Below are 22649 nucleotides of genomic sequence, written 5' to 3'. Positions count from 1 at the left end.
GTACATTATATTTATAGTCTAACAGGTTTTGTTTGGCATTCTAGCTCAGTTTTCAGAATGCATCTACACTACATGCTCTGTCAGGTAGCATTTATGTTCAAAACACTGCTCTCAAACAGTTATTTCCAGTGACAACAAAAACAGAAGCAAAGGGCATGTGAGGAGAACATGATTAGTTCTTGCTCAAGGAACAGATGAGTAAATGCACTTTGAGAATGACTTGACACATGACGGCTGTTTACTTGAGAGCAGCTGTAGCTCTGAGAAATTTTCCTAGCCACGTATCATTATCACTGTAGATTTCCTTCTACCCACCTTCCTTTACACGACATTAAATGACTCCAGATGTCACCCATCAAATACTGATTTGAAACACCATCCTTGCACAATTTGTCCCCGGATCATGTAACCAATTAAGGTCATTGCTCTGAAAAGAAATGGTCAGGGTACTGAATTGATCCCTGAAAAATATCTTGCACTCCTCAGGTAATAATTTCTGAAGCACAGAAGTTACACAGATTGAGCTCTCATTTTGAATAGATTTATCAGCAAGTAATGGCATAATGAAGTAAGATTTTCTGACCATGAACTGACCTGCCCTAGACAGTGGTTACTAAAAATCCTAGCATACGACAGTTACCCAGAAGAACCTGCCCTACACTCCAAGCGTGAGGAGGGGAGAGAAGGAAAGACAGCAGGACAAAACTTACCATTAAGCTGCATATTTGTCATGAGAGTTAGGCTATGAAGCACAAGGCACCATGTCCGGAGTAAGGTATTCGGATACCATGCCAGAACTGACAGGAAGCTAGTTACTGAAGCTGTCAAGAAAAACATGTTGTTCAAGCTTTAATCTTCAGCGTATTATTATAAATTTCTTATTTTTACTGTAAGGTGCTATGCTTATTATTATTGTTACTATTGTTAATGTTACTCCTCTTGAATTTACTTTGTTTTGTAAACTGTTGTTCCAGGAAGTTAGGAAAGGAAGCCTCACCAACACTTCAGATGCTGTCCCACAGAATTTACTACAGCGCCTGCACCCTGACATCTCAGAGCAAATGAATCAAAGAAACTGGCTCCAAAATGCTCTCATGGAAGTCAATTTAACAGGTTCTTTATAGCAGGCATTAATGTTTTGAACTATAACCAGAAGAGACCACAGATTCTTAACCATACAGTATAACATGTAATAGAAAAGAACAAATAATGCATATCTTTGTACTACCATAGTAATTTGATGCCAGAAAGTAATAGGGTTTCCCACGTCCTCTAACCTATTTGGTAAGTCAGAGAAGTGCATACAGGTGCGCAGTTCACCTTAGACTAAAACATGTATTTTAAAAATCCCTCCTCAGTGTAATGATGAGTTAAACCCCACAAATTTTACACTTTAATTTCCAAGGAGATTATGCAAATAGCCACACATTTTTCATGTTAAGAAGATAATGAGCCCAAGGGCTCTTTCATAAGAACACAGAAGTTATTCTAACACCGATCTTATCAAGAATATTTACTGTAAAAATTAACCAATTAACCCCCCCCCCCAAACCCCAACAAACTTATCTCACAGCTCCTGAAAATTAACTTCCCATATTTAATGTATTTTACCTTGGTTCAAGGAAATGACAGGTATACGATTAGCGTTATAAAGGAAAATATCAGTGCCACTATCTTTACTTCCAGAGGAGCTGGAATTCAGGCTTAATGTGAGCCATAACTGTAAAAGGGATTCAAGCTGAAAAGAAAAAAAAAAGGCGGGGGGGAGGGAAAACCCACTATCAGACCAAAATCACACTCTGGAGTTCTGGAAAAATGCGTAACATGTATCTGTTTTGATTTCAAATGCCTTATCTACATCTCATCTGCTACTGTTTCACTGATAATACGCACACACTCTCTCCTTTACTGAATTTGCTGGATTTGAAGACTCTTACAACCATAACATTCAAGGCAAATTCAGCATAACTAGAAAAGGCATCTGCTATGTTTTTGTAATTGAGTTCTCTAAATACAGTTAAGTTTTTCTTAAGAAGTTTATTCAAACTTATGTTAAGAAAAAAAAAAAAGCAGCTTTACAGACATTTCTGAGCAGCGTGTATCAGAACCTTACACTTGTAACCCTGGTTTGCATGTAAGCTTTTGGAATGTCTCAATATAGTCAAGCAATGTTTACCACTCAACCAAAATTATTCAAAAGGCCAATTTAACTACTGGGAAACATCCTTTACTATCATGGACACACTGATGCTCTCTGAAAAACTCCCTTGAGGAAAATAACTGCTCAGATATTCTGGAGGAGCCTCAAGGTCATTTACACCACAAACTGTATTTTGTATGACGTATTTAAAGAACTACTGAGGAATGGGTCAGCCACCCAATTAAAATATGAACAGGCAGGCAGGCACCTCATCACTTATATAGCACACAGGGTGTTCCTTCATATGTATCAAAAAAGTGTTGCTAAACCAATGACTTCTCAAAAGACACTTTTAACATTTATGATTATTGAATACTTCAGGTTAGAAGGGATCTCTGAATGTTATCCAAGCCAATCTTCTGCTCAGGGAAGGTCCAAAGAAGACAGCAGACTGGGTTGCTAGGGATTTATCCAGCTGGGTTTTAAAAATGTCCACAGATGGGAGACTGAATACTAAGTGACAATTTTCACTAATAAGCTAATTATTATCTTTCAGTGAACCTACGAACTCACTTTCACTGTAACAACAAATGTCCTATTTAATCAAACTTTTCAGCAGCTTGTCTATTACATTATTGGTACTGTTGTCCATGACAGCTTCACAAGCAATAAAGCACATAACAGGTTACTTGAATCCTAATTAGTAAGAAGTATATGAAAACAACTTTCTAATACAGCGAGAAATGCTATCAAAACATTTCAAAGTTCATAATTCTATACCTGAACATGGTGGACCTGCAGCATGGAAAAGAGTTTGTTGAAGCATGCACTCAGCATAGGTATAGATGACAACTGTACAACCAACTGGGAGTTCTGATTAGCAGCATGTAATCCTCTTAGCAATGAATCATCTGTTCCACTAGGAGACTGGGTTACTAAAAAACAAAACAAGAAGTGCCATCCTCCCATAAACTATTTTGTAAAAGTTGCTAAAAGTAATTTCATGTTTATTTCCTTGCATTTTATATTTAAGGGAAAGACACTCGTAATTTACAAGAAGACGTTCAATGTAATGTTCAGCTGAGTTGGACTACTGGCTACCATACTATGAAAGGCATACTTGAATATCAGACATCTTCATTTTCACAATAAATGCTTGAAAAGAGACCCCCACACAAATACATTTTCACACTAAACACGTATTACAGGAGTGTCTTGGTAACACAATGGTAAGACAAACAACCATAACATCTCTTCCTTGCATTATGGTAAAACTATTGCAGTCAACAATAACCTTCTAGACAATAAAGGCTGAGGATGTCACTAAACCTACTCAATTATCAGATATTGAACTAATGACTGCATGTATATTAAGGTACCCGAACAGCTATAAAGAAGCACATCTTAAGATAGGCAGTGCAACTCACTGAAAATATGTTCAGAAGTAAACTGGCATCACGTGTGCTCTTATAAAGCTTACTGAACAGCTGAGTTTAAAACTGTATTAAAATATATTCACTTTCATCATTAAATAGGTGAAACTCTCAAGCGCAAAGTAGTTTTCAAACATTTGAAGTATCACAATGAATGCAAGTTCACAAAACCAAGAAACTTAATGTTCACTCGCACCTAGATCAGAAAATAAAAATAATTCCTCCACTGTACTGCAATGTACTTTCAAAGAAATCCGGCACACTTGACCAATTTCACAAAATGTTTTAGATACATGCACACACGTAACTCAAAAATCTGATGGAAAAAAAACTCTAATGCTCAGGCTAACAAGAAAATTCAAGCAAAATATAACTTTTTCCATGCTGCTACGTGACTGCAGAAAAAATTAGTTGCAGATTTCAAAGCATCGTGGTCATTATGTGAAGAAAATGATTTTAGAACATGTAGTTACATGTAGGAGATGTGTTTGTTAATGCTTGTAGAATGGAATCAGCCTCCAGGGTGGACATCATTTTCAGCATCAGCTCAGCCTGCTGTTCAAGTCCAACTTCCAGACGTGCATCTAAAGCTACACAAGGCAACAAACAGGGTAAAACTGAATTATATCAGAGACATTTATAATCAGTTACTTCCTGTGCATGCAATATAGCTATACAGTACACATTAAACTGAAAAAAATCTCAAACCAAACAATCCTCAGAATCGTTAAAAGGAAGATTCACTTTAATATGTGATGGAAACAGAACATAGAAACTTACACTCTGAACTGAAGATTCTTATTGGTGTAAAATACATAATTAATTAAATACTAAATTTCTGTGACGCATACATATATTTATTTTCACAGTCACTATAATAAACATATGCACATTTAGTCATGTGTGATAAGCCTGCTTTTCGTAAAGTAACAGTTCTCAATCAAGAACTAAAAAGTTGGTTTTCCCCAGTGTGGCAAGGGAAAGACTATCAAACTGCAAATTAAACAAGTGTGCCACCTCATTCTTTAGGCTAGAGCCAATTATCCAAACTATCAGCCAACTAGAAAAGAGCTTCACAAATTTCCTAAGAAAACAGGAAAATTTACACATGCCTGTAAGTGAATTCAAAAATGCTAGAAAATAGGACTTTCTGCTGTATTAGGCTGATTTAAGTAGAAACGTCACATAATATTTTCTCAGCTACCACAGAAAAACTGTGGCATATAGAAAAGTTCTTCCCATTTAATACACACAGGCTGTTTACATCATTTGATATGCAAAAGTGTCAAATACAGTATCTCAGAAAAGGAATCCTGAACAGAACTTTAGTTCGTTACTTACCTTGAGACACTGATACGCTCACAGTTTGTGATCCATTTTTCTCTGTAGTTACCGGTGGTTTTGCAACTGGAATTCCAACGCCTCCAATGTAAGGATTGTAATTGTAGGTGCCATAATCAGCACCCCAGTAATCGTACCAGGTACTGCTTATAGGCTTAAAAACCAAGCAAAACAACAAAGAAAAAAAATAAACAGCAACTCTTTAGACTGCCCAAGTAAAAGAATAAAATTTGTAATGACAAACAACAAACACTGAAGTTACAAAAACTTAAAACCAGAAAATTGGATGCAATAGCTTTAAAAAATTTTGTTTCCATTTTTATTGCAGTGTAAGCTACTGAATGTCAAAATCCAGCAATACAGTTAGCTATCTGAAAGACTAAAGAAGCCAATTATCATCAGTTTTTATTCTCACATTCATACCATTTGTAAATTTGGAAGTGAAGACACAGATATTTTGAGAAGTTATCTAAGTCAGGATACTATAGCATTAATTGTACTATTAAAGTAGCTTGAAGCCTCAGTGAAGCTCAGAGATTATTTGTAGTGGGGTCTGCAAGAAAGAATTGAATAATCTCCACTCAAATGTCAATTTAAGACACTAAGAAAGCGTATGGACCACAAAACGGCAAGATCCAATATCAACTGTAATAAAATGAGATCATGAAGATAAGTGTGGATAAAGTGGACTAAGGAGTACTACCACATGAAAAGATAGAATAAAGGAAGGAAACATTAGTAACACAAAAATTAAGCAAAAGTGGAATTTTTGGTAGGGTGCGATTTAAAGAAAATCTTTACATGATGGGTAAACAGTGGAAGGACATATGAAGGAATATAGTAAAAAAATAGTGTTGTCTGAGCAAATGGTGAGAAAAATAATTTAGGTTAATTCAAATGAGGCTGAAGATGTAAGTCAATATTGAGAGGAGTGGGAAAACCCCAAATGAAAGCGTCATCCTTATGGACAGAGAAAAGAAACAACATTTTCTTATGAACAGCTGTATTTCTTTACAACCAAATCTCTTTTTTAAATATACTTTGACAATATACTATTACATCTAAACGCAACTCTACTACCTCCTATATGTTTAGTACATCAGAGTATAAAAGCGCTTAATTTTCTTGTTCCATAGTGAATTAAGTTTTGAAGTCAGCTGCTTCATGTCATAGTTTGAAGCTGGTCTGACCACTATTTACTGCTGACTTATTTTTTTAAACACAATACTAGCAGTATTAACTCTAAGATCAATTGCAGAAGCAAATGGCACTCTATTCTAAAAAAAAAAAAAAAAGAAAAAAGGAAAAGAAGAAACCTTATTTTTGTTTTATATTATGCTTTTGTTGCTTTTAACATGTGAAGCATGAGTTAACTCAGAACCTCTTGCTTATGCATGTAATTTCATGCAAAAGCAAAATGGTTTGCAGTTAACTGAGATATGAATATGTCCGAGATGTGAGCACAATCTTTACATTCTTTCCTGTCACTCCACATTAAACCTTTGTAAAGGCTAAAAGAAGGTCTAAGAGATTAAGTATCACTAACACAGAAGCGCAAAGAGAGGATTTCACTATTTCCCATGTAAAGGTTATCCTGAAAATGCAGGTGTATCATACCTTGAAGACTTTGGCTGCAAGAGGATCTTTCTCTAAATCAATATCCAAAGGATCAATATCCACTTCCATCAGGTCTTGCAGTAATTCAAGATCAATGTCCTTATCTTTCTCCAAAGATGACAGAGGTGGAGCACCTTTGAATGATTAAAAGAGTATTAATATTACCAAGTACAAATTATAAAAAATACATACTTACCAGATCATTTTAAGGCTTTTAATATTACAGCTCTTAGTGGAAAATGTTAATGAATGCAATCAAGTTGCCTATTTTAAATAATCAGAAAAATAACTATTTTTTCCTGATTAGATGTAAAATTAACTGGAATTGCTCACATTCTGCCTATATTTTCAGTAATCTATTATGCCCCTGCCCATGGCAGGGGGGGTGGAACTAGATGATCTTAAGGTCCTTTCCAACCCTAACTATTCTATGATTCTATGATCCTATAACCAAAAATCGTTTACTGACATTTTGGTAGACGAATAACAGCAAAGTTTGTGGTTTGGGATTTTTTTTTTTCCACTTTTTCCAGTATACATATATGCATCAAGGTCATGGAATAATCTACCTGTGATGTCATGGGTCAAAGGCTCGTCTATTGTCTCCACTAATTGAACTGTGGACTGCTGGAGAGAGTCATCAGAATCCCCAGCTGAAGCTCCAGCATCTTCTCCCAAAGCACTTTCTTCCATAGCTTCAGCCGCTATAGGCGCCAACAACTCTCCTACGTATTAGATTAAGCAGACAACCAATTTCAGTTACAAATTAACACCACAGCCAACACCACAGTCTAGGCGAACATTCTGTTTTTCTTCACCTAACTCTAAGTTCTCTAAGGACTACTTCCTCAAGCGGAGGACTTCTGAATAATCTTCATGTAATCAGGACCATACAAACGTTAACTTTGCAATGCACAAGTTACCAATTCAGGATTGATGGTAACTGTAATTTTAAATTGCATTCTTTACACACTGATCTCAATATCATGATGGTTTTATTTTGATTTTGGTTGTTGTTTTGTTGGTTTGTACTTTTTGTTTGTTTGTTTGTTTCTTTTTTTCCCCTATCTTAACAGTGTCAGCAGATTCTAACATAATAATAAAAACCCCTAAAAACATTGAAGGAAGAAAGATTCAAGTGTAATGTCCATTCTGAAAAATATAAACATAAACTAAACCTGCTAGAATATCCTGCAGCATACAAGTCAAAGAATACTGAGCCCATGCTCCTCCCCAAGAGATGTCTCCTCTGTTAAAGTCAGTTCCAACGAGAAGCAGCAATAATCTTTCCAACTGAGTCTCATTTACAATCTCACATAAATGAATTGTTGGTCTTGTAGCATTGGCAATTCTAGCAAGAACCTGTAAGAAAAAGAAATATATGCCTACTCATATTTAACACTGAAAATATGTAGTAGTTTCAAATTTTATGATTTATCTTTTGTGTAGAAGCAAATGAAGCATTTTTACTAGCTTAGATTTCATAATTTTACAAGTGTACTTACATGAAAATACTTTTAAGTTACTATTTCTATGCAGATTTGAAGCCATCATATTCTAAGTTACACAGAAGGTGACAGAAGAACTACGTCACCAGAGGTTATTAGAAGTTTTAATGCTGCAGCTAATTTTTACCATCAAGCCTGCAAAAAAGCTACTGCAATGCAGTGTTCATTGCAACTACAAAGTGATGCTCCATAGTCTGTTTACCTTACAAACAAACAGAAGTAAATCTGCATGACAAGTAAAGTCCATGGACAAGAGAAAGAGTGCCAGCTTCTGCACTACTGAAATGCAACGTTCATGTGCCAATGTAAATGGAAGTGGTTCAATTTCTGGAGTTTCCTTTGCTGTTGATACTTCTGTATCTAAAGTAGAACGAGGCCATTCTGCAGTCCGACGTAGGCGTATTAAGTCCTTGAAGTGCTGCAGAAATAAAATTTGAAAAAACAGCTACAGTTTCAAACTAAGCTCTAAATCTTTTCCCAGTGAAAATCTGAGACAGTAATACCAGAACTGCAGAACTTTTTTTTAAAACAAAGAGAGAGAGAGAGAGAGAGAGTAAGAATATATGAGAATCTGTAATAGAATTAAAGCTTTACTGGCAGAAATTCATTCTGGCAGCATGTTATCTTGGGTGACAGTCTCATATGAAAACCAGTTAAGGACAAATGCCAATTAAGCCTTTATCTTTGACATAAAACATATTGAGAATATGTATTCTAGACGTTTGTTTCTTATTTCCACACCTGCACATAAAGCTATAGTTACCATGGAGCAAACTGCATATAAAAATAGCTGATCTGGAAATCTACCCTTACAAGAATGCTGACTTCTTATTTTTTCACATTAAGTAAATTATTGATAAGTTATAACTTTCTTAATACTTTCCAGGGTACAAAGTGTCCATTAGCCACCATAAACTGAACTAGTCTAATACTTGATCAGGCGTTAAACCACAATCTTTTTGACAGAGGGCCTATGTATTCAACAGAGGAAATAAGGTGCTTTGATTAATCCTCCCATCCACCAACGGCACATATTTAGCAGCTCAGTTCATTCTATCAGCTACACAAGCAGTCTAAAATTAGTATAAATGACTCTTACAATCTTACTTAAGTAGTGAGTCTACTAAAGCAGGCCTAAAAAATAACTATCTACTAACACATAGGTTTCAGCTTTCTCCTAAATGCAATGAATGTTTTAAGTTACTCACTTGTAACTGAAAGTGATTAGTAGGCAAAATAGTTAAAAATGCATGAAATGCAACTATCAAATAATACCATGGCTAGATGTTAAGATAGCGTAAGGTAAAACTCTTAAGTTCTACATGCTTTTTTGATGCAAAATGGCTGCTATAAAGTGAAACTTAAACAGCTGGACAGCATTATTTCAGCCAGTGACTGGTTTAAAGATGTTTCAAGTGGGCCACCAGTGGAGTAGCCCCCTTCCTATAACCTGCTGGAATAAAGCAGAAGATAGCGCAGGAAAGAACAGCTAATGACAAGCAAAGTTAGTGAAAACTTAGAGCTTTATACTGGTGTTTAAATTTTGTTGTTGGGTTTTTTGTGCTTAGGTGTTTCAATTTTTTTTTCGTAATTACAGGAAGTTCTATGAGTTCCCTTTTGATAGCCTGTAAGAGTAACGATCTATAACCTCTTTCTGCAGGCCTACTTTCAGTCATCCTAACAGACATCAGCAATTCTGGAACTAGAGAGTAAATATTTAAAGTTTGGTAGCAAGAAAGGTTTACGCTTTTTCTGGGGGGGGTGTCTGTTCCCTGCAAAGTCCATGTTGCCATCTCCAGAAATCCCTACATTTCAACACTTCATTTCATAATCAAAGTAACTCTTTAACTACCACGTCCACTCCCAGTACCTGGGGCTTACTGCAAGATGCCACAATTTGCATGATACGTAGTTTTAGGGAGCTAAGAAGCTTTTTAGAAAGTACAGAAAGCATTCTCAAAAGTCATATTTATCAGTTTGGGGAGACAGTCATTAGCATGATTATTTTCTGATTACTCAACCAGCAGATAATCCATGCATAAAAGTCAGCCATATAAAATGCTATTTTACATGTTTTTCTCAAAGACTTGGGGGTGCTGGTCGATGAGAAACTTAACATGAGCCGGCAGTGTGTGCTCGCAGCCCAGAAAGCCAACCGTATCCTGGGCTGCATCAAAAGGAGCGTGACCAGCAGGTCAAAGGAGGTGATCCTGCCCCTCTACTTTGCTCTCAGGAGACCTCACTTGGAGTATTTTGTGCAGTTCTGCTGTCCTCAACATAAAAAGGACATGGAACTGTTGGAACAAGTCCAGAGGAGGGCCACGATGATCAGGGGACTGGAGCACCTCCTATATGAAGACAGGCTGAGAAAGTTGGGGCTGTTCAGCCTGGAGAAGAGAAGGCTGCGTGGAGACTGCCTAGCAGCCCTCCAGTATCTGACGGAGGCCTATAAGGATGCTCGGATGGACTATTCATTAGCGACTGTAGTGGGTTGGACAGAGCCCTAGGTGTTATGGTTTAGTGTGAAGTGTCCCTGCCCATGGCAGGGGGGTTGGAACTAGATGACCTTAAGGTCCTTTCCAACCCTAACCTATGTCTATTGGTGTATGTTATCCAAAGTTTAAAGATATGACTGGCACTTTGTCCTGGGTTCAGCAGTAGCAGTCATTTTTCTCCTTCTTAGTAGCTAGTGCTATGTTTTAATTTTTTGGCCTGGGAAGACAGCTGATAACGCTGATGTTTTTAGTTGCTGCTCAAATGTTTGGTCTGGCCAAGGACTTTCTGAGCCTCATGCTCTGCTAGGGAGGAGGGGAAGCTGGGAGGAAGCAGAGACAGGACACCTGACCCAAACTGAGCAAAGAGGTATTCCATACCACAGCACATCATGTGCAGGATGTAACAGGGAGTTACCCAGAAGGGCTAGGGACTGCAGGGTTGGACGAGGTATCGGTCGGTGCTCGGCTGGGGGGAGTGGGGCGAGCTATTGGTTGGCTGGTGTTGAGGTGCTGTATTCTTTCCTCTTGTTATTTCCTTTATCATTATTATTATTGGTGGTAGCAGTAGTGATTTGTGTTATACCTTACTTACTAAACCGTTCCTATCTCAACCCGTGGGAGTTGCATTCTTTTCGATTCTCCTCTCCGTCCCTCCAGGAGTAGAGGGAGGGCAAGAAGGGAGGGGGGAGTGAGTGAACGAGTTTTGTGGTTTGGTTTAAACCACGACACACTTACAAAGCTACAAGATTATTGGTGATTTTGGCCACGACTACCTACAAAACCCCTGCAGAAGGGTGAACTATCTTTCAAAATGCAAGAAATTTCCAGATAGCTGCTGTTTTCAGCATCACAATATACTTGATAGCAGCCATGATGAAACAACTGTTTAAAATAAGGTCAATGAAGGACAAAAATGACTTTGCAGGAACAGGTCTTTTCACACAAAGGACAGGAAGTCAGTTACAGTTTCAGAGCATCGTACCTTTGAAGTAGCCTGCTTTAGTTTTGCCTGTTCTACTAAAAGTTTGTATGATGATCCTTTGTTGCTTTGTATTTTCTCTTTTTCCATCTGTTCCACCAAAGCCTTCTGTTTTGCTTTTAATAAGTTAAGTTGCTAAAAGAAAATGTTAATAGGAAAAAATGAAAATTTAAGCAATAAGATGTTAAAAGGATCAGTATGTTCATATGATGGCAATCTTCAGTTCAAATTGTAACTTGAGCTTTTAAAATACTTTAAAATTACAGCTTAGGTGCTTGCACTCAGGTGCACCCAGATCTATCTAGAAAGTTCAACTTATTGTCCAATAAGAGCCACAGAGTGCAACAGTACATTCCAACATCAGTTCTTCCAGCAGACCCCATGCCCCGTGGTTTGAAACAAATGTCAAAGAAGTTAGGCAGCCTTTAGCTACAGAACCAGACCTATGCAAAAGCAAGGCTGAATGAGTCCCAGGGCCAAAGCTGTTCAAAGAAATGAGATATACATGTGTGAAAATAGCCACTACCATGCTGGAAGTCACCTGTTTATGATGCACAAGCTGTTTTCTGATCTTTCGGGAATACACTCTATCTAGGATACTGTTGCCTTTAGTAGATCTGCTCAGACTCTGAGTGTGAAGGCTATTATTTATAAAACTCCACTGGTTTCCTAATGGAAATAGGAAAAAAAAAAATCCATATTATTAAACTTCACTTAACTCCAAAGAAAAGAACTTACGTTGCAGCAATGGTTAGCATGCCTGTACACTAAATGCTAAAAAACCAAGCAAAATCTAACTCTTTGAGTGTTATGCAACTATCACCACTGATGGTAATGTTTTTGTGTTATTTTAAAATCCAGCGGTACCATCTTGTTTTTGCTATTTTTAAAACATGTAAGGGTGTGAAAGCAAGACTGTCATAACTAAAAATACCAAAACAGCTTCCATAACACAAAAGCTTTATAGTTTTTATCTTTAGAAAAGATGTTCAAAGAAAACCACAGTTAATTCATTTCAACGGAAAAAAATAAGGAGACAAAAAATGCATTTAGAAACACTGGCTACAAATACCATGGCAAATATGAAAGCAGTTATGAAGTCATTTTCTCACAACACAAACTGTCTCAATACAGTGCAATCTAAATTGCTTCATCATGGAGTCACAGGATAATATACAAGCATTTTACAAACTAAAATCAATGTTCCATTTTTCATTTAAAAAAATGAAAGATTATGTTTCTAAGAAGGGGGAAGCAGACAACAGTGCAAATAAAAAGATCACAACATCTGTTTTTAAAATCTTATTTTTCACATGAATTGAATATATAAGTATCTGATATTAAGTGTTAAATACCTGTCAAAAATCGATCCCTCTCTTTTCCATTCAGAGGTTTCTTTGCTGTGGCTGCTTCATCTTCAACAGTAGCTACATAATCCAGCAGCCTGGACACCAGCATTACAACCCAGCTGATCATAGGAATGTCTAAAACTCCTTCAAAATAAACAGATTTGAGTGTCTTAATGAAGATTTAAAGCCATAACAAACTAAAGAAACCATAAAAAGCATTTGATGGCCTATATTTCACTAGGCCACAAAGATTCCACACCCTTTTTCTTTTTTTAATGAGGATATGAGTCTGAGCACTCACAAATGAAGAAATCCAACACTCAGTATAGAACTCAGGTGCAAGAGAGTATGTTACAGTTCTCTAAGTTTGAGGAAGTCAGAAGGCAACAGCTTCACCTCTACTGCTAAAGCTAAAAATTAAGCAGCATTTAAAAGAAGAAATAACCAAAAATTGTATGTTTACATTTCCTAAAAAACAAATGCAGAATGGCAGCTGCTCGCACTAAGACACATAAATTAGATGTCTCACATTCCATAGTATGAAATTCCTCCATCAACCAGGTCTCCAACAAGACAGTTAGAACCATGCACCCAAATACCTTTATTCTTACTCCTTTGTTAGTGTATTTTCATGTAGCCATTTGATTAAGATGTCAGAAAGCCAAGACTGAGTCCAGACGACATGAACCATGCTGGCAGTACTCGGAACTGGCTATTGCCTATTTGAGTCTCACACACATTAAATGCAGTATTTTTATGTATAGGCAGGAAAAACCCCTATATCTTGCATATCATGCATGAAAGATCTTTGTGTGCAAATGCAAATGTACACTTCTGAAGTGAACTTATGAGTGCTCATTAAAGACCAGAAGCCTACAATTAATGACCACTTAATCACAGCCATTATGCAGACAGCATACTTGTATATCATGTCAATACAGTAAAGTCATCAGTACTGGAGATTAAACACATATTTTCAAATCTGTGAACTGCGCTGACAGCCACATTTAACTACACTACACTTTTCATTCACTGACCTCAAAAAAACTTTAATTAGCTCACACTATTTTTAATTCTAGATCAAACAAGAAAACTAAAGCACAGGAATGCTTTCTCCAAAATCACACGTAGCGGCTGTCAGCCCAAGCAATCGGATACAGGCCATGACTTAATTCCAGTTTCCTGCCCACACTGGCAGAAAGCAACCCACCCCAAGCAGGCAGCGGAACAGGAGGCCTCTCCATTACAGGACCTGAACAGGAACTGCAGACTTAATTGCAAGAATAAAAATGAGTAGCACTGATGACTGCTACGTACCTTTTAAGTTGGCAGAATAAAAAGGAGGGAGGCCTGCTGCAGGGTGAAGTATATACCTTTTCATACTTCTGTCTAAATAAGTGCATTTCTTTCCCTTTTATCTCTTAAAAAAGTCAATAAATAGAAATTTTCAGTTTCTCTCCCTCCCTCCAAGTGTCTTTTGCTTACTCCTTCCCCCCTCTCCACCTCAAAGCTTACAACTTCTCTCTACCCACAACACTCACCTCTTGCTCTGATTGTCCTTTTCCTTTCTGACTTTTTCCCCATTAAGTTTTCCCCCTTTGACACTCGGTTATTCATGACAGCTCTCAAGAAGGGATTTCTTCTGCCGCACCTGATGCTTCCATCACACATAATAATGCCCTAGTACTCACCTGTACTGTCCAGGAGGAAGGAAGCTGGAAGACCAGCAAATAAAGCTCTGAAGTATCAGTTACTTCTGCTTCCTAAAGTCCTCCATGAGGACAACTAGTAAGGCAAGAGCTATGAAAGGAATTGGCAGCTGTGGGGAGAGTGCAAACAGAAGTAGAGGAGATGTAAGCTTGGGTTTGGCTCAAATTAGTTAGAGACTACAGAAGGATATGGCCATGATAAAGTACAAGACAGGCCAATGGGAAGTTATAGGACAGCTTCTGACATGAGCTGAAGGCTTGTTTACATCAGGAGACAAGGTAAATAAGTAAGGAGAGTCTCAGCTGGCATTTACCAACTTCACAAGGCTAAGAATTTTCAACAACAATCTTCTACAATGCTCTGCTATATGTACATAACAAATGAAGTAGCCTAGAGTCTGATAACTTCAAAAGCGAGCATTTTCTTCAACCTCAGGTGGTTAAGAAAACACTCGGAGAAAATCAAGTTGAGAGAATTTAACTTCAGTAATTTTTCAGGGTAAAAAGAAAAGGTTAAGGTCTGCAGAAACCTCACAGATACACCTAACAAACTTGTCTTCATATCCGCATTTTACCTCAAAAGCTTGAAAGTTAGAAAAGGATCTCCAGAGCAGAAACGGCATGTATTTCCAAAATTCTAAATTCCAAAGTTATTCACAAAAGAGACTGGAGCTGTTTATACATTGGATATTCCCCCACTTAGTTAAAACTTTGAAGATTCCTAGCTGAATTAAAAGCAACCAAATAGATTCTGTTCAGGTTTAAGTGGGGGTGAGGGGAGGAATCTCTTTTAGCACCTAAAGAACAAGAAGTTTCAGCGCATTTTTAAAGACAACTGTGTTTTGGAAATAGAGTAACAAAGCAATTTCTTCTTTTAATGCATCAAATTGTGAGCTTGTCTCTCAATTTTCTAGCTTATAAAGAATATGAAAATACACATTCCCAAATCAGAGGGCTACCTTCAGTTCTTCTGTGCACAGGTAAATGAGGTTGCAGTGGTGACAGCAGGTTATCCAGGAGATTAAGTAAACTTTCTAAAACACCACTGTTGCTAAGCGATCTTTGGCCAATGCAGGAAAGCAACATGAAGACCCTAAAAATAAAATTTACATATTTAAGATTTTATTTCTTTTTCAGATCCAGTAATACCGTGAAACACCCCTTATAGAACAGTATTTCCCTAGGCTTTCATCTGAGACACAAGCAGATTGCTACTGAAAGCAGTACTATGGGCCCAGCAACTGAACTGGATTTCATGGTCTATTGTTGAAAGGATAATGCAGTGTTTTAAGGTGAACATTTTCTCTTTCTTCCTCGAGAGGTCAGTAGAGCATTCTACTTTGTACATCTGACATAAGATCTCATCTGTTTTATTTCCTACTAGATATGATCTACTACATAGCAGGGATAGAGAATTAAATATTCTTATATCCTTGAATTAATTAATTTCAAAAAATAATGAAGATATAAATACTGCTGTCCAAATAAGGCAGAAAGCCACAGAACAGCAAATACGTTTGATTAAAATAAATGCTAATGTTTAGAATATCAAAGACCTCAATCAATTACCTGAAACAATCAACACATCTAACATTCATTGCTCAGCTCTATGCTTGTTTGCTCTTAGAGAACTCCTTTGTATTAAATGCTAATAGTATGCTTTCCTGTCTCAACCCTGCTTCCAAATGCAGTAGAAAAGTAGCTCTACAATAAGGGGGCACTTAAGCCTGGTAAAGGAGAAGGCAATTTTTGACACTAGGGAGAAATCCTGCTAGGTATGCAAAGATCTCTAAGTGAGGAAAAAGAGCAACTAATTGGGGCGCAAGCACCAAATAGGTGCAATAAATAACTGAAATCAGACATTTACCATTTGCAGTGGTTCTGGGGACTATTTCTTAAATCAGTGCAATAGAGATGGGTAAGCATCCTTCAGCCATATTTTGTCAATTCCAATGTTAAGTTATGAACAACGGAATTACTGAAGTGATTTAAAGGTAACATATCAATATAGACTCACAGCTTACCTGTCTTGTGGGAATATGAGAAGTTGCTCTGAATTGTATAATTCTTGCAGTACATTTGACAGAAACTGACCCCACCATCTTTCTCCTCCACAGAGCTGAACAAGCAGAAGGCCAGTATGCAACCGTATCTTAGGGGTTCCACTGATACACAGGTGTTTAAATAATTCTTCACAAGCTTGAGCATGGAAAGTACTTTGCAGAACCACAGGAACAGAGTGCCCTTTCAAGAAAAGATAAGAAGCAACAATGTTTAAGGAGACAATGGCTTCAAAACATAGGAGGAAAGAGTTTGTAGGAAGTTTTAAACACTGTAAGATTAGACTAATTGGCATAGGGGGAAGGACGAAGGAACACATGGGGAGATGGCGATTTGCATGTAACACATAAAGACCAGGCAACTTGGCCAAAACCAAATCTGTTTCATGTCTGTGCAAATATTCCCACAGAATCTACACAGGGTAAAAAACCCTAGCCACAGCTGCCTATCAACAGGACAATGTAACAATGTTTTGCCTTTATTTTTTCAAAGCAAGACAAACCCCCCCACTCCTATTCAGACTTCAATTCTGATTCTCCATGAACTCTTTCCATGGCAAGTTTATGAAATAAAAATCCTTGCTGGATATTAACAATCACAAACTGTGTGGAGATAATGGATTTATTACTCCCCACACACAGCCCACTCCTACTACCCCCTGAGCAATTTCTGCTTCCCCTCCCCACTTATAACTGTCTAATCTATCCCAGGTGCTGCACAGGCTTCAATCCTCATGGATCCTTCCACAAGCTGCTTCTAACTATAAAACCAATCTGAACATTCTGCCTGGGCAGTCTTTTGTTAATTCAGCAAACTGAATCAGTCTACAAAGGGATCAGATAAGTGTCTTAACAAAGGAATATGCAGCCAGGACTACAGAAAAGGGAGAAAGACCTCAACACCCTCTCCTACCCTTTTCAGTAGCAGGAAGTGCTCAGGTCATCCACTGGTGAACCTTTGCACTATATGTTACCAGATACTAAAATCATATTAAAACATATCTGAACATAGCACAAAAGCTTTATAGTGGGCAAGTATAGATCAAGAAGCAGAAACACTTGCAAATTGTTGTTACTAACATGACAAAAGTATCAAGACTTCAAAGAATACTAACCATTGGAAGAATGAAGCAAACTAAGCAAGGTATCCAGTAAGTATCTAATGATGGTGCGTAACTGTTCTGTGGATGACATCTGAACCAACTCTTTGGGATCAGACTGCTCCTTCAGTGTTTTCCTGCTTGCACCTAAAGCTACTTTGAGCCTCTGAACAGCATGGTGAGCCAAGTTGAGTTGAAGCTGTAGCTGAATGCAGTCCTGGTAAGCAGAAAAGACTCTGCTATCTTCTTCTACTGCCTTATCTGGCTTTCGTAAAAAGTACTGGGCATTGTTAGCGCTATTGAGTGGTGGCAGGTCAATACTCTGCAGAAGGATTTCTAACCGGTGACAGGCCAAATTGTACCTAAAGGGAAACATTCCAACAGACAATTCAATAGATACCAGCAACTACCAATACATTTTAGTCATCCTGCCAGAATACAACTTCTGGTCCATTTTGAATGCACTGTTACAACAGTAATAAGCTGTAGTCTTTTTATTACTACTATAAAAGATGTTCACTGATATAACTCTACAACAAAGGCAAAGTCTTCTTTAGTCTGAAGACTATCATGGGAAGAAAAAAATAAAAATACATCTATAACATTATGATATCCCAGTATTTTAAGTTCAAATAATCAGGAAGGACATTCTTCTAACCTGCATTGTATGTCTTCTTGCAATGCAATCATCATTGCCAAATGTTGGTCAATTTCTGGCTGATTTGCAGCTTCACCTTCTCTGAGGGGATCATGCATTAGTTTCAAGTCATTTTCAAAGGGTAAGATATAGGTATGGCCATAATAAAATCCTAACGGGATTTTTGCTCTGGCATTTGTGCTACCATATCGACCAATAACAGTGATCTGAAAGAGAACACAACTATACTGTAACATAATTGTATCAAAACAGGAAAAATGAAGTAAAAAATTAATTTAAAAAAATACAGCCAACTAAAGTTTGGTCTAAAGAGAACTTAAGAGAAAGTTCATATATTACCAAAGATCAAGAGTTTAAAAGACAGAGTATGCAGTCTGTATTAACTTTTACCTTCATAAACCTGCAAACTGGGGGTGGTAACAAGTCATGTAGAATAAGTGAATGCGTGCTAATGTCAGTAGCCACTACCAGTCGCCTTCCATCCACTTCTTCTCCTAAAGTCCAGATGTCAATTGACAAAGAAGCCAAATCTCCACAAGTGGGAATCAATACATCCGTCAGCAGTATAGGTCTTCCAAAATCTAAGGTCACGAATCTTCTTGCTCCTAGCGGAAAAACACAGGATGGCCTAAATACCAGTGTGTGCTAAACAGCAAAGAGATGTTACTTCTCAGACAATAAAGCCATTATCTACATATTGTTCAACAGGTGTATATCTCAGGCTAAAAATAGCTGCACAATCTCAGAATATCTTACTACAGCTTGCACACTTTGAAAAGAAATTTTGGCTTCAACTAGCTTGAAGTTCTTAAGGCTTTGTAAGCATTACTTCAGAACAGGTTCTCTGTTCAGAGACCCAACATACTCTCTCAGCTCCCAGAACTTTTACCTTGATAAACATCACTGAATACTGGGACTTAAATTTTCCAGATACAATAGAAATGCCAACTGAGAAATATCTTTTCTTTGGAAAGCCAAGTGAGACTGCAGCTAAGCAACTTACTCAACACTCTGGAACATATTCCGCTTATTTGAAAATGTGTCAAAATTGTTATTAGGAATTCTGTTTTTACCTGAGTGCATTCGCTCTATAATAATTGACTGATGAGGTGGAGGTTGAAGAAAATGTGAAGCGTGAGATATTGCAAGGGCAAGACCAGATCCAAGTGGATTCTGAGGAGTGGGAAAACATCAGTAAAATTAAGTCATTAAAATCTATGCATTTATAATCTGCTCTTTTCAGAAGACTAAGAAAAACTCTTGTGATTTAAAGATGTATAATTTTGACAACACTCGCTACAGTTACATTTGAGCATGAACCATAAAAATACATTAACTACTAAGCTCAAAGGATTAATAATTCCTCATACAGTTAAGCTAGCTCCAATTAAAAGAAACCATTTGAGGTACTATTAACAACTCCATCATGCTTTCATAAGTCCTCCTTTTCATGTAGTCTAAATTTAGCGCTGTACATTTTACATCTCATCCAAATCAACAGATTTTTTACTAGCACTCAAGTACAAATCAGATCCTGATACAGCTTAGAGCATTTTGTTTCCCTAACAAAAAACAAACAAAAATAATTACCGTTCTGGACTTGCTTGTATTTTTGTTATGTGCTGCAAGGTTAACTGTTGGGGGATCAATGACTGAACCAGGGAAAAGCTGAGCAAGTTCTGCATTAATAACAGCAGAAACTGCCTCGTTAGGTGGAGTCAAAGGTGGAGTCATGAATAGAGGAGTTGTTTTTGGTGTGGGTGGAATGACATCTGAAGGATGGATGAAGAACCCTGGGGCTGCTACTGGATTAGAAGGCACAGAGTTGTGAACAGGACCAACTGCTGATGCTGCTGCTGCCGCCGCTGCTGTTGTCTGATGCAGTTTTGCTTCCAGCTTAGCTTTCTGTGGGGAAAATTAAAGCAGTGTATGCAGCAGATAATACTTGTGAACACAGCAGTAGTACTGAACTTCAAGTGCAACTTTCATTATAAAACTAAATGTAATAAATCCAAGCTACCTTCAAAACAGGCATGTTAGACAGCCAACTAGAAGCTGAAAAATTAAATACTATTCAATTTAACCTTCCTTGCTGAGGAATGTGAGTAATTAATTGGAGAACGCAAAAATAATAAAATACCTACAAGTGAACAGCAAAACAGGGTCAGCACAGCCAAGCTTCATACTGACAGTGGCTTTATGACTGGTACTTCTCTGTGTCAGCATTTGCACTTCTCACTTCAGCTGGCTTTTTCAATTTCAGACTGATACACTTATGTATTAAGACTTGGTTTTGATTACAAACTCCCAACCCACCCTCCAAATAACAAAAAAAATAAGTCAGAAAGACCAAAGAAGCATGGGAGACACTCTTAGCATTAGTAACAGTGCAGAGCTGTTCCTTCCTCACATACAGTATAGAGAAAAAAAAGGAGAAAGGTTAAAAATAATAAAAAAAAAGGTGACTAGCTCTGTGACTACTTTCTCAGCTTTTGAAGTTTAGAGACACCATTAAAAAATAGCTAAATAGCCTCCAACCTGTTGCTGAAGCTTCAAAAGCTGCTGCTGTTTCTCTTGCAGCACCTGGAGCTGTTGCTCGGCTGAGGCCATTGCATGAGAGAGAGACTGCAAAGCTACCTGGGCTGCTGAACTCAGTGCTGTCGAGGCTTCCCCAACTGTTCCAGAAGAGAGGCCACCAACTGCTGGGGTAACCCCAAACGTACTCACTGGCATGAAGCAAACAAAACAAAACAAAAACATGTATGTAGAAAATAAATGATAAAACACACCTTTAAATTAATTCCTTACTAATTGTTAAGAGCCATGTAATAACAACAGGAAGATCTCATTTTATCCAGTTCTTGCTACAAAGTAGTACTGTGTTGAATTAAAAAGTATATGGTTTATAGACTATGCACACTCATGATAGATGCAACATTCTCATTATAGAAAAGCCACCTAATACTCTGGAATTCTTTTGCCACATAAGGCTTTAAAGTAAAGATGCAAGCTTGTATGTTACCCTCTTTGACAGAAAAAAATTGATCCGATTTAATACATTTAGAATCTTGTTTGTTTGTTAAGCTCCAAGAAGTGACTATTTAAAAAACCAAAACACATTTCAACACTTACAAAGCTATATGCAATCTGTTTGGCACACAATATTCATTATGTCCGATTAAAAATAACTGTATTGTGGAACTATGCTAAGTAGAAAAAATGAAAAATTGTATATACCAGTAAACGTACTTGCATCGTCCCTTTCTATTCTAGTTCCATCACTTGTTGAAACACAGGTAAAGTGCAGAGGTTCAACTTCCAGAAGTCCAGTAAGGGAAGTAAAACTACCTTCCGCAGCTGCACAGCTACATATTTTCCCATTTCCTGAAAGAGAAATAAATATCTGTACAATGAGCTTATGTTTTCTTTATAGTGACATTTCAAGTCATGAAGAGCTGAAAGGAACAACTAAACATAATTCACATATTTTATTCCTTCACTTTGTGGAACAAACACCTTAGCACTATCACATCCACAATATAAATGGTAATATATTTTTTAATGGATAATGTTGCCAAATCTGAGCAGAGTATGTTAGTAAATCACACCAACAAATGTGACAGCAATAGCATAGTGCCATCTTCTTAATTCCAGATAAAAATTATGCAAGATGATCTATTCTTTCCACACTGTAAGAAAATTACCTTGCAGAAGTATTGATGCTGCAGGAAAGAAGAGAAAGGAAATAACAGACCAAGATCATACACCAAGTTGGAATAAAAACTAGACTACTACTCAATATACTAACAAATTCACAGTGATGTATGGAGGGAGATGGGAAGGAGATGGACAAAAGCATACAAGAAAAGGCAAGGAAAGAAGTCACTATGACTGATGAATTTGTTTGCTATGAAAAGAGTTTCCTGAAAGGTAACAACTATCTTATTCTTAGGACACTACAAGGCCTAAAGATTCACTTATGACCTAACCTAAGAGGACAGATATAAATATGCTTTAAGGTATTTTAATGTGTCTGAAACAGAGAACATCTCATTAAATCTGTAATATTTAAGTAAAAGAGTGCCATGTGACAGCTTGCCAAATTCAGAAAAATCCATTTCGATTTCTCTGTCTATGAGGTGGTTGCTAGTTTAAATGAATTAAAACACATCTCAAGGAAGTTGTTCAATAGAAAGGACGGATGCTTCCTAGACAATTCAGACTCAGGAAACGACAGCAGCCTTTCTGTTTAATCTCTAG

The 22649-nt window shown here is 37.3% G+C and overlaps 1 protein-coding gene across 2 annotated transcripts in view; it reads right to left on the bottom strand.

The window, feature by feature from the left end:
* BIRC6 (baculoviral IAP repeat containing 6) overlaps positions 1-22649 on the bottom strand; it is a 173959-nt gene that overhangs the window by 98396 nt on the left and 52914 nt on the right. Inside the window, exons 23-43 of one of the 2 annotated variants that reach the window (XM_065679912.1) lie at positions 21627-21773; positions 20928-21115; positions 19980-20294; positions 19463-19562; positions 18780-18994; positions 18390-18595; positions 17747-18093; positions 16596-16815; positions 15531-15664; positions 12869-13006; positions 12055-12182; positions 11517-11648; positions 8242-8457; positions 7710-7893; positions 7101-7256; positions 6532-6665; positions 4915-5068; positions 4047-4163; positions 2921-3075; positions 1612-1738; positions 711-821 (exon numbers count right to left, since the gene is read on the bottom strand). In XM_065679912.1, the coding sequence (XP_065535984.1) occupies positions 711-821; positions 1612-1738; positions 2921-3075; positions 4047-4163; positions 4915-5068; positions 6532-6665; positions 7101-7256; positions 7710-7893; positions 8242-8457; positions 11517-11648; positions 12055-12182; positions 12869-13006; positions 15531-15664; positions 16596-16815; positions 17747-18093; positions 18390-18595; positions 18780-18994; positions 19463-19562; positions 19980-20294; positions 20928-21115; positions 21627-21773 (3624 nt within the window). The remainder of the gene's footprint in view (positions 1-710; positions 822-1611; positions 1739-2920; positions 3076-4046; positions 4164-4914; positions 5069-6531; positions 6666-7100; positions 7257-7709; positions 7894-8241; positions 8458-11516; positions 11649-12054; positions 12183-12868; positions 13007-15530; positions 15665-16595; positions 16816-17746; positions 18094-18389; positions 18596-18779; positions 18995-19462; positions 19563-19979; positions 20295-20927; positions 21116-21626; positions 21774-22649) is intronic. The other variant, XM_065679913.1, reaches the window with a different exon arrangement.

The sequence above is a fragment of the Lathamus discolor genome, chromosome 5 (genome assembly GCF_037157495.1).
Source record: "Lathamus discolor isolate bLatDis1 chromosome 5, bLatDis1.hap1, whole genome shotgun sequence".
In the NCBI taxonomy this organism is placed as follows: domain Eukaryota; kingdom Metazoa; phylum Chordata; class Aves; order Psittaciformes; family Psittacidae; genus Lathamus; species Lathamus discolor.
The sequence above is the reverse complement of the archived record's forward strand: the minus strand, read 5'-3'. Positions and strand labels throughout refer to the sequence as shown.